This window comes from Dama dama, chromosome 18 (genome assembly GCF_033118175.1).
Source record: "Dama dama isolate Ldn47 chromosome 18, ASM3311817v1, whole genome shotgun sequence".
NCBI lineage: Eukaryota > Metazoa > Chordata > Mammalia > Artiodactyla > Cervidae > Dama > Dama dama.
The window spans coordinates 82,761,009-82,774,843 of NC_083698.1; the positions used below are offsets into that span (position 1 = coordinate 82,761,009).

Genomic DNA, 13,835 nt, shown 5'->3' on the forward strand with positions numbered 1-13,835 from the left:
TAGTTATCTGTCTAAGGCTTTGAGCACTTACACATTCTGTTGAGAAATAAAGAGGTGAAATCTGTCAGTTTGCATTACTCTGGTTTTGTCCAAGTGAAAAGACTTTTTAATACACCTAAACTACTCGGATTAACAAGGTGCTACAGGAGCCACACTGCTGCCTGTCACTTGGTTTGCCTGTTGACATGTGTTAGTAAATAAATAAGAAGGTCATCAATCAGTTGGTTTCAAAACCTGGATTTAGAGAATGATAAATTTGGCAGAATTGCTCAGGAAAGCTAGTTATTTCAAGGCTGCATTTATCTGTGAGCCACAATCTATACAAAAATAAAAATAAAACACAAAAAAATACATGAGACACTGTCAAGTGAGCTGAATAAACTGACACCCTTTCTGAGACCTTTTAGGTAACAGGTGTTGAACACTTGTAATGAGATTTCCATGCATCTTCAGAGGAAGGAGATAAGATTCTAGCAAGAGCTGTTCAGAGTGTTACAGAGCATGGCCAAGGGAATAGTTCTCAGGGAGGAACGCTCTGAAGGAGACATTACATAAATGTTTTGTTCTCTCAGCAGGTGCTTATGTTCTCACTAAGAATTTTTACAAAAGGCAAATATTCACCCAAGAGAGAAGCTTTAGGAAGGTTATAACTTTTCCAGATTCTGAGGAATCTGGGGTATATTTAATTAAGTACTCCCGATGCCTTATCTTGGGTATTTACCTCATATTATTTTACAAATCTTCCTTTGAAATGTCAAGAGTCAATATGGTTCATGGAGCGCTCAAAGTAGCATTTCAGAGTGTGTGAAGAATTTTTTTCCAAGCATAAATGGTTGGTTAACAATTCTGCATAGAAAAATGAAGTTACTAAATTGGAAGTTTGGAAAACTGAGGAAGTGAAAAGATAAAAATGTTGCTTGATGATAGTTAACAATAAAAATAAATGAAGCATTGACAGTAGTAGATGTTTTTTGTAATACTCTGATGTCTTAAATCTGTCTAGAGATCATGTTTTTTTCTTAGAGACAGATTCAGTTTCTCTTAAACCATTTAGCTGCTGCTGCTGTTGTCTTTTTAACATTCCTAGAACAGCCTATCCTTCCAAAGTGATTTGTGGTCCCACTGTATTCTGGATGAAGCACATCAATCTCCCATTTATACACGCCTCTGTCTCTACATTCCTGTTCTGAGTATCTGGTTGATCATGGTCTTTGGGGATTGTTTTATAAATCGTCTCAGTATGTGGCAAGGCAAGTGTCTACACTGTTTTGCTTTTTCCTTAAGTTAATACAGTTTTCCTGTACCCTTTATTCTTTTATTTAAATTTTGGAGTAACTTTTATCAGTTTTTCCTAAGATCCTGAAATTCTGATGGACGTTGTAGTGAAATTATAGATTAACTTGGGGGGCTGCTAAGTCACTTCAGTCATGTCCGACACTGTGCGACCCCATAGACAGCAGCCCACCAGGCTCCCCCGTCCCTGGGATTCTCCAGGCAAGAACACTGGAGTGGGTTGCCATTTCCTTCTCCAATGCATGAAAGTGAAAAATGAAAATGAAGTCGCTCAGTCGTGTCCGACTCTTAGAGACCCCATGGACTGCAGCCTACCAGGCTCCTCCGTCCATGGGATTTTCCAGGCAAGAGTACTGGAGTGGGGTGCCATTGCCTTCTCCAACTTGGGGGGAGAGTTTACCTATTATTAAGTCATCTCTCTTAAGGACATGAACTGTCTCTATATCTATTTAGATTACTCGCTGTGACCTTCATTTAAATTTCAAAGTTTTCTTTATAGAAGTCTAGAAGTTCTGTATAGTCTGGCTGGATACCTTAGAGTTTGGTGGTTACTGTGGAAGGTACCTTATCTATCCATCCATCGACCTAATAGAATGATGGTGCAAAGTAGTATTTCTGAGTGTGGTCCATGAACCACTGTGGATCCCCAATACCTTTTGGGGGGCCTGCATAGTCAAAATCATAATAAGATGTTTTGCCTTTAAATTCTGTTGACATTTACACTAATGGTGCAAAAGCAATAGTAGGTAAAACTGTTGTTACCTCACCATGAATCAAGGCTTAAGGTGCTAAATTATACTTCTCATGTATTCTTTATCACCACATACTCAAGAAAAAATGCTGGATGGAAGAGTAAAAATTATTAATTTTATTGAATTTCTACCCTTGTATAGAGTATACATTTAAAAAAATATCAGTACACATTTAAAAAAATATCAGCTGTGAGAAAATGAGAAATTTGTGTCAAGTGCTTTGGTATACTGAAGCACAGTGATTATCTCAGGGAAAAGTATTTGGACTGTTTCAGTCCAAGGCTGAGTTAACCACATTTTATTCTTTTACAGAGAACCATTTTTAGTTGAGAACTACTGACAAAGTATGGTTATTCAGACTTGGAAATCTGGCAGATGTTTTCTGAAAAATGAAGTAAACCTGTCACTTTAAGGAAACAACAGACAGTATTTGTTGCCAGTGATAAAATGGAAGCTTTCAAGCAAGGGTAGAATTTTAGAAAACATATCTGTCATGAGCTTGACAGCTTCCCAATACTTTAAGGCTTTTTTGATGAGTCAAGGGTGATACTGACAAGGGTGATTTTTTCAGTATTACATAATATTTGTTAATAGTAAAAAGATCACAAGTCACTGCATATTTTTCAAATGATCAATACTTGGTGTTAAAAATTACACAAGGTGAAAGATGCATTCAAAATACATGATAAATCAATGGAACTTAATGTAACCTCATGAAGAGTTTACTGATTTGCTTTCAGATTCCACATTTCAATTAACCTATAATAAACTTCCATTTGCTGAGAAGAAAACTCATAATTATATGAAAAGTTTACTAACACTTTTCAACTACAATAAGACTGAACACAGATTTTTTTTTCCGGTCTTAACCAAAAACAACACATTGTAGTAGACTGAATACAGAAGTATGTATGAGAATCTAGATGTTTTCAATTAGGGAAGCAATTAAAATAGATGTACAAAAATGTAAACCACTGTTACACTTCTCATGAGACAGTTTTTTGTTCATTTTGGACATTTTTCCTTTTCATAAAAATATTTTATGTTAACAAGTAATGGGTTTATGTTTATTTTTAAGCAACATTTTATATGTTTGTTTTATACATTTGTTTTGCATTAATTTTTAAGAGTATAATAGGTCCCAAAATTATAAAGTTTGAGGACACTGGTGTAAAGAAAGGCAGTTGATTTTAACAGGCTGACTTTACAAACTTGATGAACTCTAGTATATAAGAGGTTCTATTTAGATCCTGTAGAATATTCTAGGGAAGATGATCATTTGCAAACAATGGTGGTTTTATATCTTCTCTTTTCATTCTTTTGACTCACTTTTTATTTCATTCCTCTTAGAGAGTCTGAGACTCAGTATTATGAAAAATGATAGTGTATGTATTTGTCTTATTCGTAATCCTAGAGAATGACTTTAAAATTTCTTCATTAAATATCCACTGTAGGGATTTTTCTATATGAATTTTACAAAGCTAAGGAACTCTTTCTAAGCTAATGGTCTAATCTTTTTAATGCCTAAGTGTTGAACTGTTTCACCCTTTGAAAAATATCTATTGAGGTCATATGATCTTTAAGTTTTTTAGTTTTTGATGTTGAATCACTTTTATATATTTGAAACAAATCTCACTGATCATGATATGTTATTTTCCAAATACACTGTTGGATTTGTGAGCTAATGTATCTAGGAATTTTATATATATGCTTATAATGAAAAGGACCTATAATAATTCTCTTGTTTAATTGTCATTATCAGGCTTGGGAATCAAGATTATGCTTGTTTTATGAAGTAAACTTCCCTCATTTCCCATTTTATTGAACTTATTTTGGATAGGAATTATTTGTTCCTTAAAATTTGGTAGAATTTACCTCCCCAAACAACTGTTCTTAGGGATTTGGGGGTGGGAGATTTTTGACAACTACTTCATTTTCTCTAAAACTTATGGCCATTTAAGCTTTGTTTCTTGGGCTGATTTTACCAATATACAGCTTTTTGAGAAATGTATCAATTTTTGACTTTCAAGTTTTGTATTTGTTCACAATACTTTTCGAGTATTTTCTCTGTCGTGTGTCTCTAGTTCATTTCTGTTTTCATACTGTATTTATCTGCATTCTTTCCTAAGTAGTCAGATAGAAGTCTATCTTACTCTATTTCTATTCTTTATAACACTTATATTTTTCTTTTGTATTGTCTACTTATTTCTCCTTTCTTGCTGCCCTCCTTCTAATCGCCTAGGTCAGGTCACTAGCCAGTTTTTCAGCTGCATTCATCCTGTATCTTGTTTTTCTTACAACCATATTATTTCATACCCAATACTTCCACTCAGTTCTTCACTACTGCTAGTTGCTGCATCACACTGCTAAGCATCTTCCTGTATTGCTTTGAGAATATTATGCTCAGTTTAAATTCTTCCTCCACCAGTTCCAGATAATACATATTACTTATTGTCTTTACTAAGAGCTGCACTCCTTCGGAGTCTAGTAATTTTGGATTGAGAGCTCAAGATCATTTGGAAGTACAGAGAATGGGGTGATGGGTGGGCCTGTGCCCTCTGCAGGGACTTTGAAAGGAGAGAATCTTAGTCTTTGGAGTAGAGAGTCTCAGGCAACACAGAACCAATACTGATAGATTCCCTTTTCATACTAATCCATCAGGCAACTCCTATGCATAGGGATTCACCATTGATTTGTTAGATTTAAAGCAACAGCACTTGGTTAAAAGTCTCCTTAGCTTTAGTTCACCAGGCTGAGGGTTGGGATGCAGAAGAGTGAAGGGATGATGGGGGTGGCTCAGCTCTTTCCTGTTTTCATCAAGCTCTCACTGCATCACAGCTGAGCCCCTGTCCTGATAATACTGCAGATCTTGGCCACCTGACCTACTGCTACCAATCCCAATGACAAGAGCTAAGGCATTGGACGTCTCAAGGCAATGTGTGGGGAGGCAGGAGCAGAATTTAAAAGTTTCCCTCCCTCCCTCTCTCCTTCTGACCAGCCATACATCAGACTAGGGTAACTAACTCCCCACCAGACTGGTGAGACTGGAAGGCACTCTTCTTTGGGCAAAGTAGAGTGAAAGTTCTTTGGGCAAAGTGGAATGAAAGTGAGTGAAACGAAGGTGAGATTATACCCTGCTCTTTGGATGGCAGCTGAAAGGAGGCAGAACTCAAGACAAGGTGTTTTTTAGGGAGATACCAATGTTATAAATGGAAGGTAAATAATGTAAAAGAAGACAGAGGTACAAGTCACAGGAGAAAGAAGGGATATATGATGGAACAAAATACCTCCGGAAAGGGGTAGGTAGAATTGGGGTCAACATCACAGGTGGATGAGTTGGCCTTGAAGAGAAGATAACTCATCCCCTGATGATGCAGAAGAGAAGAGACAAGTGGGTGTGAGTAACAGGAAGTTTGCAGCTACAGAGCTAGAAAACTGAGGCTTACCATGTCCTTTATAAGACTAAAAGGTACTGACTTCCCTGAAAAAATCTTAAATTTAGGTGTCATTGAAACTTAGGGTCATGTTCCTATGATAGCCTAATCTGGAAAGGGAACACTGATCATGACTGAATCAGGTTTTCATTCTTTTATATATGGAATACGCTATGACTATCTCTGAAACTGTCCTGATCTATTGCAATTCACACTCAAACAGAATAAAATGATAACTGAGAAAAAGATGGATGACTCATTGACAAAGAGACTGATGACCAAGGAAAAGCTCTGCTCACTTAGGTCACAAAAGACTTCATGGCATGACAAGTCATTTAGCCCTGGCAATATTAACCCCAATACAAAGGACAGAAGCCAAAAGCAGAGGGTAGCATGACGGAGCAGCCAACAGTTGCTTTAGATGGAGCAGTACATACTAATGCTTTCCCAGAATTAAACGAAGGTCAATCAGGAAGGACATTAGAGGAATGCAGACCCAGAACTAATTTTAGAGGAGACAGGGCTAAGTGTCCTGAAATGTCTCCATGCGGGACCTAGAGATTGTCACGCTGAGTGAAGGAAGTCAGACAGAGAAAGAGAAATATCATATGACATCCCTTATATTCGGAATCTAAAAAGAAATGATACAATGAACTTATTTACAGAACAAAAACAGACTCACAGACTTAGAGAACAAACTGATGGTTGCCAGGGGGGAAGAATGGGGAAAAGAGACAGTTGGGGAGTTTAGGATGAAATGTACACTTTGCTATATTCAAAAAGGATAACCAACAAGGACCTACTCTACAGCACAGAGAACTCTGCTCAGCCTGAATGCGAGGGGAATTTGGGGTAGAATGGACACATGTATATGTACGGCCGAGACCCTTTCCTGTCTTCCTGAAACTATCACAACATTGCTAACTAGCTGTTCAGTTCAGTTGCTCAGTTGTGCCCGACTCTTTGCAAGCCCATGGACTGCAGCACACCAGGCTTCTCTGTCCATCACCAACTCCTGGACCTTACTCAAACTCACGTCCATCGAGTTGGTGATGCCATCCAATCATCTCATCCTCTGTCGTCCCCTTCTCCTCCTACCTTCAATCATTCCCAACATCAGGGTCTTTTCAAATGAGTCAGTTCTTCGCATCAGGTGGCCAAAGTATTGGAGTTTCAGCTTCAGTACTCCAATATAAAATAAAAAGTAGAAAAGAAATGTCTCCACTCTTTGTCAGAACCCTTGTCCTTTGGTAACTAAAGCTGTGGATAAATGGTGGGTGCAGAGGTCCTAGGCCACCACTGGCATACAAGGGTGCGCCTCATGTCTTCATCTGACTCTTCACTTGGTTAGTGACCTGAGTGTACAGAGAGCTAATGAGCAACTGTACCACACGCTTGTACTCTGTCCTAAGCTGACGGAAGATACACACAGAACATTACAGCTCTGTCAGACGTAAGCAAATCATGCCTTCACTTGCCTCTTCTAGTCAATAATCCCTGCAACTATTGCCTGTTATGGTCCCAAACTGGCTTTGGATATATGGGAATGAGTCTGCCAACATTGTCATCAGTTGGTTAATGACATGAACACAAATTTTATAGTGTAGGTACTTATCTTGAGTGCCTAGTGAGTTGGTGGGAGAGAAAATTTGGGGCAAATAAACATACTAGAAATCCTCATTTATTCCAGATCAGATGTGGAAATAGGCAAAATGAATTTATATTATTGCATAATACTTAAAAAAGAATATGGTCTTAATACTTTCTGTAGATGCATCATATAGAATAAGGCTAATGGTGTGGCAAGGAGGTGTGAAGGACACCAATATATTGACAAGAACATGCTGATAAAAATAGTTTAAAATTAACATTTCAATTGTGTCATCCTAGCTGACAGAATTAAAGTAATTTATAGCTATCAGAAAACAATTATCTTCTTAGGTAACTTAAATATTTTATTGACCACCTGAAAAACACTCACAGCTTTTCCTTATATATAGTGCAAAAATGAATTTTAATTTGATCTCTATCTAGATAATCAGAGATACTAACTCAGGGTAGCTCAAAAAAAAAAAAAAAAAAAAAAAGAAAAACTTTATAGATTTATATGATTTTCTCAGATATTTTAAAGAAAATGACAACAGGTCATTCTCTCTGTTTTAGAGTCAGAAATTGTATCTAATCAATTTGTTCCTAAACCATCAGGTGAAATAATCAGAAGCAGAAATGGTCACTGAGGTTTTTATTTTCAGTCCAAGATCCCACAGTCCAGGTCACATTGTCCTAATAGGCTGGACTCTTTATTATCTTCAAGGCAAGGACTTTGGGTTTCCCTGGTGGCTCAGATGGTAAAAAATCTGCCTGCATGCAGATTCAATCCCTGGGTCAGGAAGATCCCCTGGAGAAGGGAATAGCAACACAGTCCAGTATTCTTGCCTATGCCTATAGAATTTCATGAACAGAAGAGACTGGCAGGCTACAGTCCATGGGGTTGCAAAGAGTCAGACATGGCTGAGCAACTAACAATTCCATTTCCACTTGTTTCTTTTAGTACACAAATTACCTCTTGAAGTGTTGTCAGGCTTTATGGGAATGCAAGATTTCAGGTCTATTACTTAGACATTGTAGCCTGAATTCAGGGTAACACATAATCCTTCCAAAATTTAAAAATCAAATTTGTAAGGAAACTCAAAAACTTTGATGAGAGTAAACTGTTATGTTATCCTGGAAATATTAGAAAGAAATTATCAATTCATTAACAAAAAAATTTTTCATCAACTCTGCAGTTTATATACTTACTTCTGTACACACATGCCCTTAAGTAGAATGTGTGTGCGTCCTAAGTAGCTTCAGTTGTGTCTGACTCTGTGTGACACCATGGACTCCTCTGTCCATGGGATCCTCCAGGCAAGAATACTGGAGTGGGTTGCCATGCCCTCCTCCAGGGGATCTTCCACAACCAGGGATCAAACCTGCATCTCCTGGGGCTCCCGCACTGCACTATCCTGCCCTATCTTTACTCCTTTGCTGCAGGAAAGAATCAGGATTCTTTACTGATTTCATATATTTATTATTTACTGCTCCACTTTGACAATGAAGTGCTAATTTAAAATGCCACCCAGATGGCAAACACATCCTAATGACGTCAGGAGGGCTGCAGGGCAACTTCCCCACTCAAGGAAAGCAAGCAGTGCGGCCCTCTGGGAAAGCACGTCTCTCCTGTTCAACTGAGACCTTGAAAATGAGAGCACTAGGGGGTTAGAACCGGGAACCTGGCAACAAGGACCTAGACAGATCCTCACTGCACAAAGCCTCCGCATGTTCATTCCATGCTACCTTCTGTTCAGGGCACGTCCATGTACTGAGATTCACAAGGAGCTTAGGTACCAAACTGATGTAAAACACCCCAGGTCAAGGCAAGCTCTAAGGAGAGGTCTCCCTCCTCTTTCACCGTAAGTCACAAAATGTTATGTAGTTTTTAGGAGAAAGCAGAGATGGTTATTAGACATTTTATAGTTGTTTCTGTTCATTAAAAGATTCCTTGAATTAAAGAAAAAATGAATTCTTCTTTAAAAATAATTTGCATCGATAAGGCATGTGATTAAAACACACACACACACAATTAGAAACCTAGTTTCAGTGTCATTTTGAACCTTGGATTATCAATAAAAATGATCCTCCTATTATATAAAAAGTTAGGGGTAAAATTAAACCAAAGAGGAAACTAGCTGGTTTTGCAACAGTGTAAATCTCAAACATTTCTTAAAATTAAAAAAAAATTTGCTTTCTAGAAATTTCAGGTTCTTCAAATGAACTACAGAAGTGTTCTCATAAAACTCATGCAAATAATTTCCAAGAAGGAAAGAAGGCATTTAGAGAGGGGTCATCTGTTCTATCTCATCTAACACAGAGTTGTAAAATCCCTTTTTCTCTTCAAATTTGTGGTGCCAATGGAAAATCTGAAGAATTCCCAAGGATGAGAACTATGAGTCAAACGCTGAACGTCATTTTAAATTATAGAAACAACTACTGAAACAGGTTAGATTACTAGCTGTAATTAATACAATTGCTGTCTATTAACTTCTGGCTTGTGTGATCCCAAGCCTTTTTACCACGCCTCCCCCAACCCCTGCCCCAATAAAGGGCATGAAATTCTGGTTTAATTTTTCCAATCTTGTTATTTTAAATCAGTGGTTTGTTTTTGCTTGATACTGTTAACTATTCAGGGGTTGGTTTGAATGACCTTTTGTAAGCCAGCTTGCCAGTTTACAGATATTCTCTCTACTGTAGAGTCTGATCACTGTGCCATAAACTCAATCATTTATTCAATAAAGTTTATATCAAGTAACAATGCACCGCACACTTTTTTCAGCACTAGAGATACGGCAGTTTTGAAATATACAAGCCCTGCCCTTGGGGGGGGAGGGGCTAACATTCTAGGACAATAGCTGGATGAAATAACTCTCTTGTATGTTAGCTCATATGGGTTATAAAGAAAGAGAAGGGAGAATCACTTGGGGTTGTAGAGAGGTGGCATATTTTAATTATATTCAACATTTGACACTTAAGAAGTGTCAGGGAAAATAAAGATTTAGTTTCTGGAGTCCTCTCAGCCTTCCACCAGAGACCGGTGCTGTCCAGTTCAGCAGCCACTGGTCACTGGGATATGGATGAGTAGCTACTTCTCACGGAGGTGTGCTGGAAGAGGAAAATGCCCACTGGATTTCAGAAACATTGTAGGAAAAAAAGAATGTAAAATATTGTAATAACTGTGTATACTGAATACATTTTTAAATGGTAATATTTGGATACATTGGGTTAATAACCTATAATCTTAAAATTAATTTCACTGCTTTTAAAAATACCTCTTAAATACAACTACCAAATAATTTTAAGTTACAAATATGGCTTTCATTCTATCTATATGGGCAGCACTGTTCCATTTCAAATGTCCATTTTAACTGAGTGCAGAATGGAGAGGTAGGGAAGTGCAGGGAAAATATGAAGGCAGCTTCACAGGTAGACAGTGGGTTCTAATCTCCACTTACTAGCTATGTGACCAGAGACTGGCTCGCAGATAATTACCCTTCTCCTTCTGTTTTCTAAAAGGAAATAACAAAAGTAATATTTACTGTAAAGAGAGGTTGTAAAGGATAAATGGATCCATGTAAAGTGCTTAGAATAATGCCTAGCATGTAACTGTTTCCTCTTATTAAATATTATTTTTGGAAAAAGTGATTCTACAAATAACCCTTGGCTTTTGTGATGGCATGTGAGTGGTTTGTCAGAAAATGTCATGACTTTAGATCAGACCGCCCTGGAGGCAGGGAGGCCAGAGGAAGAGCGTGGAGCGGGCCATGGTGATTGAGGAATATGGGTGCAAGTCTCAGGTCAGCTCACTTTCAATCGCAGCATGACCTCATGCAAGTTGCTGACTTTTTCTAAAGTCTCAGTTGCCTCATCTGTAAAATATTTATTCTGAAGAGCAGTTTAAGAAACCACTGAAACAGTATAAATGAAAAACCCCTGGGGCAACAGGTCAACAGATGACAAAATGATGACAAAACCTGGATGAATTTTATTCTCTGCGTTGGACAGACTAACTGAGGATAATGATTATAATGCTCAAGAGAGGACTATTTCAAAGTTTTATCAAGCCTTTAAGCTCCTCCACATGCAACTGATACTCTCATTTTTACTCACTGTTAAAAGTACCTCCAAGAACATTTACTAAGCAACCCTGTTAACTTGCAACCCAATGCAACTAGAAGAATATAACTACATTTCTCAAAAACCTCTCTTCTGTTACTTCAGAACAGTCTTGAGTGGAGGATATCTTTCTCTTCCATTCGCTTAAACTACTGAGACTATACTGATTTTTTTTCTCTTTTCTATGCAATTGTTTAATTTTTAAAAAGTCTTTTTCCCAGAGTCTGCAGCCTAGACAGCTGAGAAATGGCAGGGATGTTAAACACAAGAGAAGGGAAGACTGACTTTTATCTGGTGGAAGCGAGTAGACAGGGGACAGCAAATTTCACAACGAGGGCAACTGCCTCTGCTCCATCCTTGCCAAGGCGAACGGTGACCCTTCTCATTTCACAGAAGCATAGCCACTGTAGGTTGGGGATCAGGGCACCTGACTCTAGTCCCAGCTGGCTGACTTGTTTACTCTACGGCAAATGGGAAAACCACTGACAACCCTGGACTTCTTGTCTACAAACTACGTAAAAACTATTTGCAACAGAAATGCGGGGGATAAAATGCTGTAAAAGGTTTTGAAAAAGTTTGCTAAAGAGCATGGGACTGGGGCTCTCACAATGGGCTGTCATGAGAGGGGAGGGGAGTCTCATATTCCTTTTCGAATTCATTTTTTTCTAAAGTGCACTTCAGCCATCATTGGAGGTGTGTTCTTTCCCCTTTTCCTCGCTCTGAGTGTTTTGTTCCTGACACTTTCCGAGGTCAAATACCGGGAGAGAATTGAAGGTAGGAAAAAAACAAAAATGAAATAGTGTCCTTAATGGAAAACTTCAGGTAAAAACAACCCAAGTAAACTTGTCTATAAGACTGCATGCACAATTTGACTAAGCTGAGAAAACTAGCATTAGAAAGGTCCATCACTTGTCTCTAGCACCTTTGTTTTCAGGTGGAACTAACTAATGGCCCTTTTGTCTCTCTCCAAGTAGTGAGTATCTACTTTGCGTCATGGGCACAGTGCTGGGTGTAGGAGACAAAGCAGTGAACAATTTTAGTAGAGACCTTGCCTGCAAGAATCTGAAGCAGAGATGGATGGGATGAACACACAATGGCCTCTGTAATTAAATTAATTACAACAGGCAAAAGTGGTATGCACACATACAAAAGTAACAAAACCTTTAAAAAACCTTAGAGACCTGGAGAAGAACTCTTTCCTAGCAATTTCTTGAGAATGGAGTTTTATAACCTCTGCTATGATGAACAATTTGCAAAGGTAAGAGCAGCTTACTTTTTATTTAACAGCATTATACGTTTTTACTCTCAGGTTATCTTCCGGGAATGATGAAAGGAAGATAGTCCTCTTTTCTACTTGTAAGAGTCCTTCTAATATTGGCAACAGCTCTAAATAAGATTAGTGTACATGCTTAAAACCTGATGCATAACATTAATACAGCCTAACATGTATTGCTTTGAACTCATATCAAAAAATATTACTGAACTTTTGCAGAGATAAATGGCCTGTATTTTCCCTACAAAGCATTAGCAATAGCTCCAACAAAAGTAAAAATCTTTTCAGTATCTTAGTCAAAGTGATAAACAAGACCTCTGAAAGGGAAAGAGCTATTCATCCATATCAAAACACAACACCACCACATTAAAAATAACGGCACAGGCATGCACAAACATTTATTACCTGTTTCCTTTTCTGCTGGGCCTAAAACATAAGAGAAGAAAATTTAGGAGAAAAGCAAAGTCTGTCCATGTCGCCCACTCCATAATGTAAAAGCAAAGAAATTAGCCCACTTCCTATTTCTAACTTAAAGTTGAGTTTGTTCTTGGTCTGACCCTAAGTATGAAACAAAACTCTATTTTTGAAGATACAAAAAAAGGGGGGAAAGGGAGAAAATGAAAAGCATAAAGGTTTTCCTTATCTAATAAGCATGCTTTTTTTTTTTTTTTGAGAAGAGACTGCTCAGCAGTCCTACCTGACAAGATTTCTAAGATCCCTTTTCTAGAATGTTCTGAGTGGGATGACTCCAGAAAGGAACAGGTGGGAGAATTCCCTGCTCCCACCCCACTGGATCCTATTTTAGGCTTTTTTCTAACACAGACTTGCTTTTGTGTGTGATCCAGAAGAATAACCATTTCCTTCTGATAAAGGAATAACAATAAACACATTGTTAATGTGTTTATTTAGCTGATTAACGAAAGAAGCCCATGGCTCTGTATAAAAAAATTTTTCATTTGTCCATATTAAAATGGACTCTACAACTAGAAAATAAACACAGAAATAAAAAAATATATGGCATATTTTTTCAATATTGTTGGATAAGGTAATGGTCAAAAATATTAACTAAAATAGTAAAGACCAAAAGGATTCTCAAAGTTTTTTGTACAGGGTTCATAATATTTGGATAAAACAATATTGTGTTTATTCAGATTATCCATAAGTTTTTTCTCTTTGCCAAACTTGAAAGTTTTAATATCTCTATTTTTATATAAATCCTTTCAATCCATGTTCACAAACCCCAATATTCCCAAAACATGAAAATTGTTTGGATGAGTATTCAAAATGTGAAAACCAATCTGTTTCTACTTTCCCCAAATGATCTAATATTAATCGCTTTTGCTTTAACACAACATGATATCATAATTAATGAAG

General features: G+C 37.6%; 1 protein-coding gene across 7 annotated transcripts in view; it reads right to left on the reverse strand.

Moving 5' to 3' along the window:
* CADPS2 (calcium dependent secretion activator 2) overlaps positions 1–13,835 on the reverse strand; it is a 555,077-nt gene that overhangs the window by 111,599 nt on the left and 429,643 nt on the right. For 5 of the 7 annotated variants that reach the window (XM_061165696.1, XM_061165695.1, XM_061165694.1 and 2 more), the window contains exon 17: positions 12,867–12,887. The exons of the other annotated variants lie outside the window; for them this stretch is intronic. In XM_061165696.1, the coding sequence (XP_061021679.1) occupies positions 12,867–12,887 (21 nt within the window). The remainder of the gene's footprint in view (positions 1–12,866; positions 12,888–13,835) is intronic. 7 annotated transcript variants of the gene reach the window in all.